The 14,704-nt window shown below is 34.5% G+C and overlaps 1 protein-coding gene across 1 annotated transcript in view; it reads right to left on the bottom strand.

Annotated features, from left to right (window-relative positions):
* The window catches only part of Cfap47 (cilia and flagella associated protein 47), a 529,200-nt gene that overhangs the window by 168,416 nt on the left and 346,080 nt on the right, over positions 1–14,704 (bottom strand). Inside the window, exons 52-53 of the mRNA XM_023707817.1 lie at positions 12,443–12,526; positions 9,179–9,276 (exon numbers count right to left, since the gene is read on the bottom strand). Coding sequence (XP_023563585.1) covers positions 9,179–9,276; positions 12,443–12,526 — 182 coding nt within the window. The remainder of the gene's footprint in view (positions 1–9,178; positions 9,277–12,442; positions 12,527–14,704) is intronic.

Raw genomic sequence — 14,704 nt, 5'->3', positions numbered from 1 at the left:
AGAGAGAGAGAGAGAGAGAGAGACAGGCAGACAGATAGACAGACAGACAGACAGACAGACAGACAGACAGACAGAGATAGAGAGACAGAGGCAGAGACACATAGAACACTGCCACTCCTCCTTTTATCCTAAAAAGACCACTATATCTACTGAAGTCATGCCCCTTATTTTATTCCTTTATCTCAGTGCAGTATCATAATTAACAATTTGGATCTCACCTTCTTGAAAAGTTTCTGCAAGTCAAAAGAATCATCAAGAGAGTAAAAAGAAGACCTACTAATTGGGAAAAAAAATATAGCTGTATGTACTTCAGACAAATAACTCCTATCTCAAACATACAAAGAATTAAAAAAAATCAGGCCTCCAAAATTCAAAGAACCAATCCAAAAATGGGCATCTGAGATGAGTATATAATTCATAAATGAGGAGATATAAATTACAAATAAATACATGAAAAAACGCAACATTTGAGCACCAGGTGGAGGGAAAGAATGGGAAGAGCAGTCAGAAATGAAGAGAATTAAAATATGATATTTATGTGTCCCAACTCCCCATAATGAATGTAATTATTAAATACTGAAAACTTGCAGTAATAAAAAAGATGTGACCACATGCCACACCCGCCCCTTGCTGAGCCAGGCACTGACACTAGGTGTGGTGGTCCACCACTCTAATTCCAGTGCTGACTAGGCTGAAAACAAGAGGATCACTATGAATCTGAGCTGCATAGTGAGACCCTGTACCAAAGACATTAAAAAAATATGGTAAGTACCTAATGTCCTTCATCACTAATCATATAGTTTCCCTCTACTTCTCAACTGACATCATTATGGTCTCAATGAGAATAAAGGAGAACAAACTGGTCTGACTGAGAAGTAACTGAATCTGACTGAATTTACTGAGGACAAAATGAAATTGCACTTGAATTTCACTGTGGCTTTGGAAAAATAAGTAACTTAGTCCCTATTTTCATAATACAAGCAATCACATTAAGTAACATTGTACCTAACAATAACAGTAATATCAGTAATTATGAACAAGGAGTGGCAAAATAATGCTCTGTAACTGGATAGATAGTCTGTAAATAAAAGCCAAAACTCTTGCTAAGAATTTAAGTTAAAACCTCTTGGAGAGTTTATACTGTAATTCTCCTCAGAGTAATTGCTGGCCTGAATGTTATTGAGCACAAATTAGTACAGGAATCAGCTTTGAGAGCACAATGCTTAGCTAGAACAGGCAACTTCAGTGTAAAAATTAAGGAGGCCAGATAGGAAAGGATAAAGGAAACATAGAGAAAGTGGTAGACATAAGGGACAAAGAGAATATAAAGAATTTTTCCTTCTGGCAAATCCTGATTTGGAGAGTAGAACCTCCCTTGCTCTTGTTTTGGAAACTTAAATAATGTGCAGCCAGTTTCACTTTAGATCATGGCCTTGATTCCACTGTCAGTTTAAGTAAAATTTCATAATCATTCCTGAATTTTAATTTTGTAGACATTAGGCAAAGTCAATTAAGAACTAGCTTAGTTACTTTTGACTCACTGCTGGGACAAAACACCCAACACCCAGAATTAAGGAAGGAAAGGCTTATTTAGCCCACTGGAGGTGGAGGTTTCAGTCCATACTGTCTCCCAGGCAGAGTGGCACATGGCTTAGAGAAGCAGGTCATGGCAGCAGAACCCAGCCAAGAGCAAAGGGAAGGGCAGCAGCTGCAGCTTTGAGCCAGCCTCTCTCCCCTCTTTACATTGTAAACAAGCTACCCTGGGGTTGCTGGTGTACAACTCACATAATGTCCATGCCATCCTATTGTGCAAGATGGGGATGTTTACAAACTAAGAATCCTGGCAACCAGATATTTCCTTAAAACAATTTCCAGGTACATAGACATGCTTATTAACATTTTACAACTTAAACGCTGTATTACATTAGAGCCATGAAAGAAAAAAGAACCATTACAGTTAGACCCTGGGCACCCCTTCAAAGAATCATGCACATTCCTTTATGCAAAAAGCATTTTAGTCCAACTCTAACAGTTGCCAAATTCTTAACAGTTTTAGTATTGCTGAAAAGTCTAAATCCCAAGTCTCCTCCAAGATCTAAGGTAAACTCTTTGCTATGAACCCCTATATAAACGAAAAGCTAAATACCTCCAATATTCAATGGCAAGGGCCAGCCAAATAGCTCAGCGGATTAAAGTGCCTGCTTAGGCAGATGCAGGGGCTGGAAGTTTGATCCCCTGGACTGTTGTGCCAGCCCTGCCCCAGGGGTGCGCTGAGATGTCAATTGAGACTGGGAGTCATGGCTCACACCTGTAATCCCAGCACTCAGGAGGCTGTGAACAGGAGGATCACTACGAGTCTGATTTACAAACTGAGACCCTGTACATACACCCTGTACACACTGTCTTAAATACAAAAAAAAATTCAATGGCAGAAGAAAAATATTACCCTTCTAAAGGGTAGAATCTCTAGGATACAAAGCATTGGGAACAAAGCAAGTACAAAATCCAGAAGCGCAAATACCCACATTCCTGAATTTTCCAAATTTCTGGGGTTTCCACTAAACAGGCTTCTCACTCACACCTTTACACACTGCCCTAGCAAGCTCACATTGCCTGGCTTCCCAGGCAGTCTGAAATCTAGGTGGAATCCTTCTTAACTTCAGAATGCCTCACTCTGAATGCACCTAAAACCAACACCACATGGATACGCCAAGATCTGCTACCAGCTGGATCAGTAACTAGCCTTTTTTTCTTGACTGTAGGGGCTGAGTGACTGGGTTGTTGAGCACTCTGAACCTGATTCTGAGCAACAAATTCTCTATGCTGGCATCATTCTGGAACCTGATGTGGCCGCTGTCTCCATTTTGGAACATGGGACTTTGCAGCTTTCTCTTCAATGCAAAGTCCTTCCACTTGCATTTCTGAGACTGCAAGGGCCAAGGACCTGCCGCCTCCTGTGATGCCCTCAGGATATATTTTCTATTCTGTTGTTCCTCCCAAGCAATGGAGATCTCAGCTTTTTCTTTGCAGTCCACAGCCTTCCTTGTGCTTCCTTTCTGGCCAAACTCACATTTTATATCATCATTCTGGCCTCTTTGCTCTTGACTCTCAACATATATCTGATTAAAGCCCCCAACATAGCCATGCCACTGTCTCAGCATTTAACTGCCTTGAGATTTCTTTTCAAGATTAACTAGTCTAATGCACTTCATCTCACTCTCAGGTAGTCTCTGAACAGGGCCAGAGAGATAGGTCAGCAGACTAAAGCACCTGTTAAGGCAAGCTTAGGCAAAGCACAGGGTTTGTGGTTCAATCCCTGGCACCACATGCAATGCCAGCCCTACCAACAGAACAGGCTAAACTGGCCAGAGTCTGGATGTAGTGGCACATGCCTGTAATCCCATTGCTGGGGAGACTGAAAGCAGGATGATCACCATGAGTCTCAGCTGCATAGTGAGACCCTGCAACAGCCAAACACATTTTTTTTAAGTCTCTGGACAGGAGCAAAATGCAGACAAACTTTCTGTCAAGCCATAGCACAAATCATCCATAGTCCAACAACCAAATAAGTCCTTTTTGCCAGCAGAAACCTCCCAAGTGTGGTCTTTACAGGCAGGCTTTCTATTAGCATTCTGGTCTTCTGAGCTCTGATCAGAATCTCTGATAAGAAAATTCAAAGGCATTCCAGCTCTTCCCTAGTGGGCAACATCTATCTCTCTTCCCATAAGACATTCCCAAAAGCTCGTAATCCAAATGGCCAGGTATAGTCACAGAAACAACTCCACTAATGGTACCAAATTCTGTCTCAGTTACTTTTTACTCATTGCAGTGATGAAATACACAATACCTAAAATTAAGGAATTAAAGGCTTATTTAGCTCACATTTGTGGAGCTTTCAGTCTATAGTTGGCTAGCTCCCAGGGAGAGCAGCACATAGAACAGAGCAGCTTCTCAAGTTGACACAATGTATCAACTAGTATAAGAACTTGCTAAGAAATAATAAATAAGAAATATTTTGGCAGTTTATCTAGATATTAAAGGCAAATATTATAAATATTATAAGTATGATATCGTAAGTTAAGGAAGATTATTACATACTTCATCATATATAATATAATATTATATTCCTGTGGAGGCAAGAAATGCTTTCAATTTGACAAATAAGAGTATAAAATAGGTTAATGGGAGATGTTATCAAAATTTTAATCTCCACAGAATTTTGTATGTGAATTAATTAAAATAATATTCTACAGCTTTTTCTGTGTAATTTTGTATTGAACTCAAATTATTTCATGTCTGACTAATATAGAAATTAATGTTGAGAGAAGAGTCATAGAGTTTCACCCAAACTTCAAAGAGAGGTCTGGGAGGTCAGGCTATATACTCTTGAGAGGGTGATCCCTAAATCTGTGAAAGTAAAACCAAAGCTACTGTGCTAAACCCAAGAAGTTGGGTGTGCTTACACTGTGAAAGGGCTACTGAGAAAAGCCATAGGCAGCAAATAGAGCCAGCTCCAGAGTCATACCAGGTCAACTGCAACCCATAGAGAGGAAGGCTGCCCAAGCCTCTAGTGATTCCATCTTCTCACTATATTTTCCTGGCCCTGGACTTGTAGCTATGGGATTTATGCTTTCCCTGCCTATTTCTAGTCTTGCTTTTTCCTAAGTACTTTGGATCCTTCTTTTGGAATGAACATATTTATCCTATATTGTTACATGGATTTTTTTTTTTTTGTACCAGCATGGACCTCAGTATCTAAAGATCTTGCATTTGCCAGGCAGGTTCTTATGTGGCTGAGCTATATCACTAGCCCTTGTTGTATGTTAAAAGTATTTAACTTATTTTAAAAATTTGTGCAGAGATTCACAGCTACAGAGACTATGCTCCTTGCATCACAAAGATTTTGAACTTAAGACATTTCAACAGTGTGAAAACTACTAAGACTTTGATAACTCATAGAGGTAAATGGAGTGCATTCTACATAATGAGATGGAGATGAGTCCTCTGGGGGCCAGGAGTGGAATGTTATGGCTTAAACCTAAAATGCCACCCAAATTTGTCATACGTTCAGAGCAAGATATTAGGAAAATGATTAAATCACGCAGGTGTTAAAGTCATCAGAAGATTAATTCATTTATGTGTTCAGAGTTAAATGTGCTGGTAGTGGGCAGAGCTGGGTTAAAGAGTGAGATCACTAGGAGCATCACCAGAAAGGGTACACTCATTTTTTCCTCGCTCCTCCCTTTTCTCTCTCTAATTCCTGACTACTCTTAGACAAGTAGTTTTTTTTTTTTTTCTGCTATACTCATCCACCATGATCTTTCTTCCTTGGAGACAGTCAATCATGGACTGGAACTTTTAAAACTGCTAGACACACTAACCCTCTTTGCCTTCAGGGGCAGTTGTCTAGTGTTTTATAACAACAGGAAACTAATATACATATACTTGCAATAGTAATTGAAATAATGTTAAATTATAATCAAATTTTCTATTTAACTTAAATGAGTCAAGAAATAATTTCAAGATAAAAAAAATCTTGCTAGGCAACCTCTCCTAATTTCTCAGGAAAAGTAAAAGTGCAAATGCTAATTCTACTACTTCAACATTTCATGAAGAAAAATGTCAACCTTATCTACAACTTTCATGATATATGCTTTTACAAAGAAATATAAAAAGTATGAAGGAAATAGGAAAACATTTAAAATTTGTCATCTCAAAATGCAAATGGTCCATAAGTTGAAACATTTTGACTTTAAAATGAGATGAAGGTGATATATATTTAGCAGAAGCCATATGTTAAATTTTAAATTTTAATCTTTTTCTGGGCAAGCAATATGTGGTAAGACAATCTCTAGCAGTGCTGGACAGTAGCAGTGAATGGCAGCAGTTGTCTCCTAATCAGGCATGTGTCCTTATGTTCAAGAGCTAACGTTCTATAATGTACAGTGCTGCTAAGCTCATATGTCATATATTTCAGTATATTTTGCCTTTAGATATTTTCCACTTACTAAGTAAATGAGGCTATACCTTGATTTTAAATACAGGAGAATGTGTACAGTTTTGAACTCATGGAATGTAAAGCTCTGAAAATGTGTTTTAAACAGTTGGAACTAATGGATTTTACATTAGCTGGATTAATATTATTTATAACCATGCTTCTGTTTGACAAATGTTTTGTTTCACCACTACTGATATAGTGAAATTAATTGAAAGTTCAGGATACAATGAAAAAGTCAAGTCAGGAAATGGTCATGCAAGTGTCACAATAAATTTAGAACTGATTTAAAACAAGGCAGATAAGGCTTTGTTCATACTCTTAAGTTTTATTTTCAGAATACATTTACTGGAGATAATCAATGTTAGAGGAAAGACAATTGTTTTTCCTCATTTTCTCACTGCCAAAATATATGGCATGAAGGATATTTTTGAAGGTGAGTAAACTGAAATAGAATATATTACATACTAAAATTTCCAAAATAAATTCTAAATAATTTACACCAATGAAAACTAGACCATTAAATCATGTTTTCATCATTGTGACCAAGTACCTGAGAAAAACATCATAGAAGAAGAAATAATTACTTTGCTTCATTATTAGACATTTCTAATCATAGTCAGCTGGGTCCACTGTTCTGACTCTGTGGCAAGTAAAAACATCACAGCAGAGGGAGGTGGCAGGGGAATTCCACTTAAATCATGCAGGTCAAGAGGCAGAGAGGGCAAAAGCCTGAGAGAAAAGGGCTGAGAAACAGTAGATATCCAAAGCTTATTATCTAATCAGTTCTTAACACCTTATTAGCAATCAAACTTCAAAGTGGAGAACATCTTTGGGGAATTATTATATCTTCAAAATAATAACTGTTTACAATTATTTTTTAAGAATATAATCTGCTGAGTTCAATCCCTGGTTCCACCAAAAAAAAAAAAAAAAAAAAAAAAAAAGAATATAATCTGGTGTCTGCAAGCTGCCAAAGGAAAAAACTAAATTGAGTGCTTGTAATATAATTTTTTATCATGAGAACTTCATTTTATAAAAATTCTGATCACCTTATTTTATTTGAGAAAATTATGGAAATTGGGTTGAATGCAATAAAAGCTGAAATGCAAAGGAAATCAGAAGTGGATTACTATGCTTAATGTTCCATTGCCATATCTGAAGATATAAGGTTTTAGTAAATCATTTCCCAAAAGATTTGGCAAAGTTGAAAATGCAATTGAAAATATTATAGAACAATATGTAGATGAGGAAAAAATTATAAGATTTCTGAAAGTACAAAGAAAATGTCTTCAATAAATTCTAAGGTTTTACTTGATGGGATTGTATGAAAAAGTCATATCATCTCTACAGGGTATTTTTGTCAGAAATTTAAATAGGGAATTAGTTTTCACCAAGGTATAAGTAGCTAATGACTGAACAATACTGTCCCTGTCACTAATGTCCTTCATGGATTTTCCACTAGCCACAGTTGAATGTGAATATTTAATTAAAGCAGCAAGTCTTCCTATAGTCACAAGGGAGCAAGCTAGCAACTACATTATTAACAAAAGTGATATATTCATGAAGGGTTAATATAAGTTTTAACTTGAAAAAAGAAAACACATTAGAATTGGCTCACTAAAAGAGACAGGTGGTAACTCCTTTTCACTTTTTGATCAATCTTTTTAAATAGCTGCATAAAGTATTCTGATGTGTTTCTGAAACCTGCATGACAATCTTCACCATTCTTTGTTTAAAGCTACAAAAATTTCAATTTAAGTTAGTATTTTCCCAAAGGGGTTATAATTGTTCCAGGGGGGAAAATCACTTTATGTACCATTTAAAAAGAAAATCCAAAAGATGTTTACACATGATTGTAGAATTGCACTTGTGTTTGCTAGTTCCTCTTCCAAATTTCAATTTATTTCTATATCTATTTTAAACCTATAAACAATAAGAAAATTATGTTCTTTTTCTGAGGTAATATCTCACATTTCCAATTTCTGTAAGATCCATTTCTTAAAAATGTCTTCTCCTGTGTCCTTAGACAGAATTGAAATTTTAATTCAGTTATCCCTTTCTGTCTCAATGAGTTGTATAATTAAAGTTGTTTCATTTTAAAATAACTTTTGAGGAATATTTTATTATATAGCAATGACCAAGACACGGAAATACCATATTTTAATTGAGAGAAATGATCCCACATGGTCATATTAAATAAACTTTGACTTTAAAGATTCAGCTTTTGCAAGCTATATTTGAGTGCATTTCAGTGTTTTATCTAGCCATATCCTATGACCCACTGGATATTTAACAGAAAGCATATGACCAAATATTTCTTGAGTTCACATATTTTAAATCTTTTCTAAATTAATATTTAATGGAGCAAAGTTCAAAATTTTAAATAATGAATTCTATGAAGAAATCTATATGTACACTTAAAATTAAAATATATATTTAATTATGAAGAATTTACAGATCTGTATTCTAGCATTAAAGTATTCATATATAATCAAAACAAGAGTAATTTAAAATTAATATTGTTTTATGTGTCATTTAAGACAAAACTCGATATTTGACTTTGAGATAATTTTGGACATAAATTTAGTAACATCTCATAAATAATGTAAGAAAATTGCATTTTTAGTTACTATTATTGAAAATCTCAAGTATATGCAAGTTGCTCCAAATATATTTCAAAGTGAAAGTTCTACTACGAAAACCAGGAATTAATACTGGAGAATTCTTTTTTTCTTTTCTTTTTCCTGTCTTTGCAAGACAGGTTCTCACTATGCCATTCAGGCTGGCCTTGAGCTCACTTTGTCACCCAGGCTGGTCTTGAACTTACAGCAATCCTCTTTCCTCAGCCTCCCAGGTGCTGGAATTATAGGCATGTGTCACCAAGCCCAGCTTATATACTTCAGGATACTAAAGTGTACAGTTCTGATTTTACTATATAGTACGTGAGAAGTAGCATGTAGGCTAAAGTCCACTTTACTGTAATAACTCTTAAAACAGACAGAATGTTAGTCACTATCAAAATGCCATTTAAGTTCTTTACAAAAGCATTTAGGTCCTTATTATAAAATATAAATGCTATGATTGGTTAATTTCAGTGTAGTCATTTGATAGAGATAAAATGTACCACAAATGTTCAGTTTGCAAAATGACAAAATCTATACATATTTACTGGGCTCTTACCAGAGCAATACAATCAATTTCAATAACATTTAGCGGTGGTCCAGGAGAGGTGTTTATCTCAAGATGACACCACATTTTTAAATTTTTAAAATCTTCATCTAAAATGCAAAATAAAACAAAACAAAGATTAAGGAAGCAACAACAAAAACATAGTACTTAATATAAGCTTCAGAATCCCATACCAAATTTAAAAATTGAAGAGCTGTGGAAAGAGCAGATTCTCTTTTTACATGCACTGATTCATAAAACATGCACTGATTTGTCTATAAAGATTCAGGGCATGTGGAGCAAGGTGGTGCTACATGCCCGTATTCACAAGCACTAAGGAACCTGAGACAGGAGGACTCCTATGAGGTCCAGGCCACCTTTGGCTGCATAGTAATCTCAATCTCAGCCTGAACTATCTGAGGAGACAATGTTTCTGAAAATGAGAGAGGGAGAGAGAGGGAGGAAGGAAGAGAGAGAGAGAGAGAGAGAGAGAGAGAGAGAGAGAGAGAGAGAGAGAGAGAGAACTAGTTTTGGTATAGTCTGTGAACAGTAAAAGAAACACATTCTACAAGCCATACATATATCCTTTCCAAAAACCTCATATTTATGCTGTTTTTATTTTACTAAAATAAATATAAGATGTTTTATAAGTTGTTTTACCTCTAAGTCAGGAATTAATGTTATGAAGAAATAGTCAATTTCTTCTTTAATTGCCCAAAATTTGACATATTCGTACATAAATTGTCAAAGCAACACATCAAAATTGATAAAAGTACATATAATTATCATAAAAATTTAAACTAAGGATAAAAGAATTAAATGGCATTTCAGGTCTTTGGGGAGTATGAAAAAGAATTTCAGTAATGTAGCCTACAGAAAGCCAAAAACAAGTTTGAACTACATAGCAAGAAAATGAAGTTTTAACCTGGATCCACCAGTTTATTAAAGTAGACAGTTAAGTTTTTGGTATTGTCTAAAGCCATACTCTACTCTGAAACTGGAACCAGGATACTTGCATTAAATTCATGTTATTTCTCTTTATCTCAGCATCTTTTCCGTTTCTCACTTTGATATTCTTCGTATTATGTATTGAACTACTTCATGGTTTAAGATGTTCTCTTGTTTCAGTAAATTTTAATGCCTATTCGTACTAATATTTTTAGAAGATTTCAAGAACTGTTATGCTACAATAACTTATGTAAGTGGGCTGGACTAGTGGAATTCTTAGTGTCTCTTTTGAAAGTCTTCTCCAAGTATATATTGCTTTGAACTGAATTGTGTTTCACTGCACTGTATTATATGACATTGTGTAGCATTACATGACATTGAAAAGCATATTGTGTCATGCCACATGTCACTGTTCTAATGCATTATTTCGGATTGATCTTGTGCAATACTACATTGTACTATATGCCATTCTAGTCTAATGCTATTCTAACTGCCAAAAAACACATAAAAAACCTGTCAAGTCTGAGAGACCTGACAAAGCAATCAGTTAGTGACTTGCAGAACTACAGGCACTCCTGTTGAATTCTTACTCCAAATTTACTTCCTTATTTTCAATTGTCTTCCCTGCTTACTTATTTTGCTGGCACCAGTTCATTCTTATGAAACTCTAAATGTGCATATAAGTTTGCCAAATATACAATGATGGAGAATTATTAAGGAAATCTCTTCTCAGTTTGTATGGGCTGCTCCTTAAATATTATGAAAGCAACTTAAAGGATTTTATGACATTTAAATGTGATTTTTCAAAAATTAGGCCAAAGTTTTAATGTTTATTTATTTTTATGTATTTGATACAGGGCCTACAGAGTCTATAGGGTCTCATTACGTAGATAGAAATCATAGTGATTCTCCTGTTTTTCAGCCTCCCAAATGCTGGGATTACAGGTGTGCACCACCATGCCCAGTATCAATCACATTCTCAGCACACACTGGCAGTGGGGCCAGCATGTAAGCCAAAGTTTAGACAAGATACCTTGTTTGCATCTTGTCCTCTGAATAAATACTATGATGACAATATGCAATGTATTGGTATAACTGTCCTACTAACCTGTTTTGAAACTGGTTTATTGTTATTTTATCTCTTTTCTCATTAAAGTGAATTAAAAATTACTGAAATAAAAAAGTTTTAAGATGACATGTAGTTGTCTACTAGGTATCTCACAATAAAGTATTTACATGGGATTTTTAATACTTAAAACCACAATGAATGCACAGAGAAAGGATCTTGGAAAGAAGAGTTTACATATGACCTCAAGGTTTGCTTTTGTTGCAATGAATACAGCATATAGTAGAATTATTGAGAACAGATCAGAATAAAAAAGCTTCAAAGTATTATCTCCACCTGAAAAACATCACATATATTCTTTAGTAATGCAACCAAACAGTCTTCTTGTCTGACTATAAGAGTCAAGGATACCCAGAGCGATGAGATTAAAATGGGGACTATACTATTCAAGGTTTTCTGCAGAAATAGAAGCAAAGCTTTGTGTGTGCATGTGCATGTGTGTGTGTGTTCATGTGTGTGTGCATGTATGTTGCATAGGTGTATTTATGTGTACTAAAGAGAAACACAGATACAGAAACAGGAATTCCACTACTGATTCTATTTCTCTGAAGAACCCTGAGTAATAAAAATTCATGCAATAAGCATTTGCATTGGTATTTGTCTTTGTTTCTACAAATTTTCTCCTATTAAACTTCTCTATTAAACACTTTGTTCCTTGCTACTGATCAATGAAAGAACAAATTCTCCTGGAAACTTTCACGGACGTCCAATTCTCTATCGTCACATTTTCCTCTAGATTTATACCAAATATTATGATGTTTAACAACATTCAAAGAAAGTTTTAAAATGTAGGAAGGAAAGGCAATAGTGCCTAGATTCTTTGTTATATAAATGAATGCAATATAAATGATATTTTATACTGGAATAAGTAAAGCACATTATATTAGTAAAATAATTCATTCCTTAGCACTTCATCAGAAACTTGCTATATGTTTTAATAATAGAAATATTAGAGAAACTTCTTACTTACAGAATAGTAGGCCACCATTAATCTGAAGTTTTATACTCTATTGATACTAAAAATGGAAATTCAGAAAATAAACTACATAATATTAACTTTGAAGTAATGCAATAAATGCTTTACAAATGTATATGCAGCACCAATTCACAAATGTATTATGCATGTAAGGATGTTTCTTTTTACAAGTCAAAAATGATGAATGCTCATGTATGCTAATCATGAAACTGTATGTTATATTTACCTTGGTCTTCTGAACTAAAAATGGAGGATGTTTCTGACATAATTGATAGTTTATGAAGGAATTTACATTCCTCATAAATCTCTTCTGGAGGTTCATCATCATTTCCATTTTTAATGGAAAATGAAATTATACCTACAACACATAAAAATGAAATTTCAATTAAACAAAGAATAATTTTGTATTAAAGTTACTCTGGCTTGAAAAATAAATATAAACCCAAACATTAATTTTAGATGACAGTATAAAGGATTAAATCTGACAGAGGTATGAAACAAGTTAATTAAAAATTCAAGAAAATGTATTCAAAATCTCCATTAAAATTGTAATTTTCAATAGATTTTGTGGCAATAATTAAGAAAACGTTGCAAAAAAAGAACTAATTCAATGTTCAGAAAATGTAATGACCCTGAGAGATTGTACCGAAGCCTCTATATCTTTTGTTCTTTTCTGGTCATCACTGCCTCCAAAGCATTTCTCCTTGTATGGTCCTCAAATTTCCAAGATGCTTAGAAGAGTATGACATTAAACTACGCTACCTGCTATCGTTCTCCAAGTACAATAGTCATCTACTACTATAGACCCCAAATGACCACGTTACATTAAGTTAGGAATTGGGCATCAAAATTGTTGTTTTCTTCTCAATTACTTTTAGTTTAGATGTTTAACTTTTTTTGTTTTTTTTTGCATGTAGTACAGGGGGCGACAGGGTCTCACTACACAGATCAGACTTATAGTGATCTTCCTGTTTTTAGCCTCTCAAGGACTGGGATTACAGGTGCACGCCAACACGCACAGTCCCAATCCCAGTACAATAGCTGCCTCATCATGCCCTGGTGGGAGGGCCAGCACTGCATGGCAGGGATTGAACCCCGGTCACTGCATCACATAAGCAGGCATTTTAATCTGCTGAGATATCTGGCTGTCCAATGTTAACATTTACATAAATACTCTAAGGCTATTTCATCTAATAGCTGCATGTATTCGTATTTGAACATTATATATATTTATGTACACACTTTCATCTATGTGCACTTACACTATTTTAGGCTCTACAATAAGGATAAAATAAAAATTATAAATTATCTAAAGTGACTCAAAAGATGTCAATCAATGATCCATACAAATGCATGGAAAACAGAAAATTGTCCTACTTTTCAAAATTTTGAATACAGGCGTGGTCATGCATGCTTGGAATCCCAGCATTTGGGAAGCTGCCAGCCTGGACTACATAGGAATTTCAAGGCCAGCTTGACACATATAGAAAGACCCCGGTTTTAAAACCAAATAAATTTATTTTCAGAAGTATTGAAGACAGAGAGAAAAAAAATTCCCATTCAAAATTTAAAGGTAAAATGACAGACCCAATTTAATAAAAATATTAAAATGAACTATAGATTCAAAAAATGTATGTACCACATTGAAAAAAAGGGAAGTAAAGCAAAAATCACATTACTCTTTCAAATTAGCAATTAATAAAACTCTGAGGTGATAAGTAATCAACTACCATCACATGCAGTATAAATAAGAACAAAAAATTTGTATTAATTTTGGAGACTAATTTTTCTGCATGCACACTCCTAAATATGCTTTCAACATACAATTTGTTTATTAAACTAAAAATTTAACCTTAAATCTTCTACCTGAACTAGTACAGTAGATAAATAGCTATTTACACTAATATTTGTATTTATTAACACCACTATTTGTATCCATAAATTTAGGGAAGAGGAGTTAGATGTGAAACGGTTCATGACTAGTGAAACAAATTACAACATATAATTTTGGAATATGGTTCATGTAGTCAAAAATATTTATGAGAATTGTATTAAAATTGTGTTGATAATCTTTTCAATGAAAGAGGGCATTGGTAGTTTTATATTTCATATAATGTTTACAATAAATATGTAGAATTTCATATTTTTCCATAATTTTATTGAGAAACAAATGACAATGAGAGAGTTTTAAACCAAATTGGTAGGACAGTTCCAATAATTAACATATTGCATACAATCTTCCTGGTGGTTAATTGCTGTACAAGATGTGGACATAATATCCTATTTACACACACCATTAGAACAAATCCCTCTCTTCATTAAGAGAATGTAACTATATATCTATCTTAACCACTTTGAATACACAGATACAAAATGGACATCAATGTGTATCCCCTTTTTTGTTAAGTTCCATTATTTGAATATTATAGGTGTGTAAACTCAGCAAAATATTCTAAAAGAGTTCAGTAGCCCATAATAGTATTGGGTC

This window comes from Octodon degus, unplaced genomic scaffold (genome assembly GCF_000260255.1).
Source record: "Octodon degus isolate 3935 unplaced genomic scaffold, OctDeg1.0 scaffold00313, whole genome shotgun sequence".
NCBI classification, from domain to species: domain Eukaryota; kingdom Metazoa; phylum Chordata; class Mammalia; order Rodentia; family Octodontidae; genus Octodon; species Octodon degus.
Note: the sequence above shows the minus strand (reverse complement) of the source record. Positions and strands in the feature narration are given on the sequence as shown.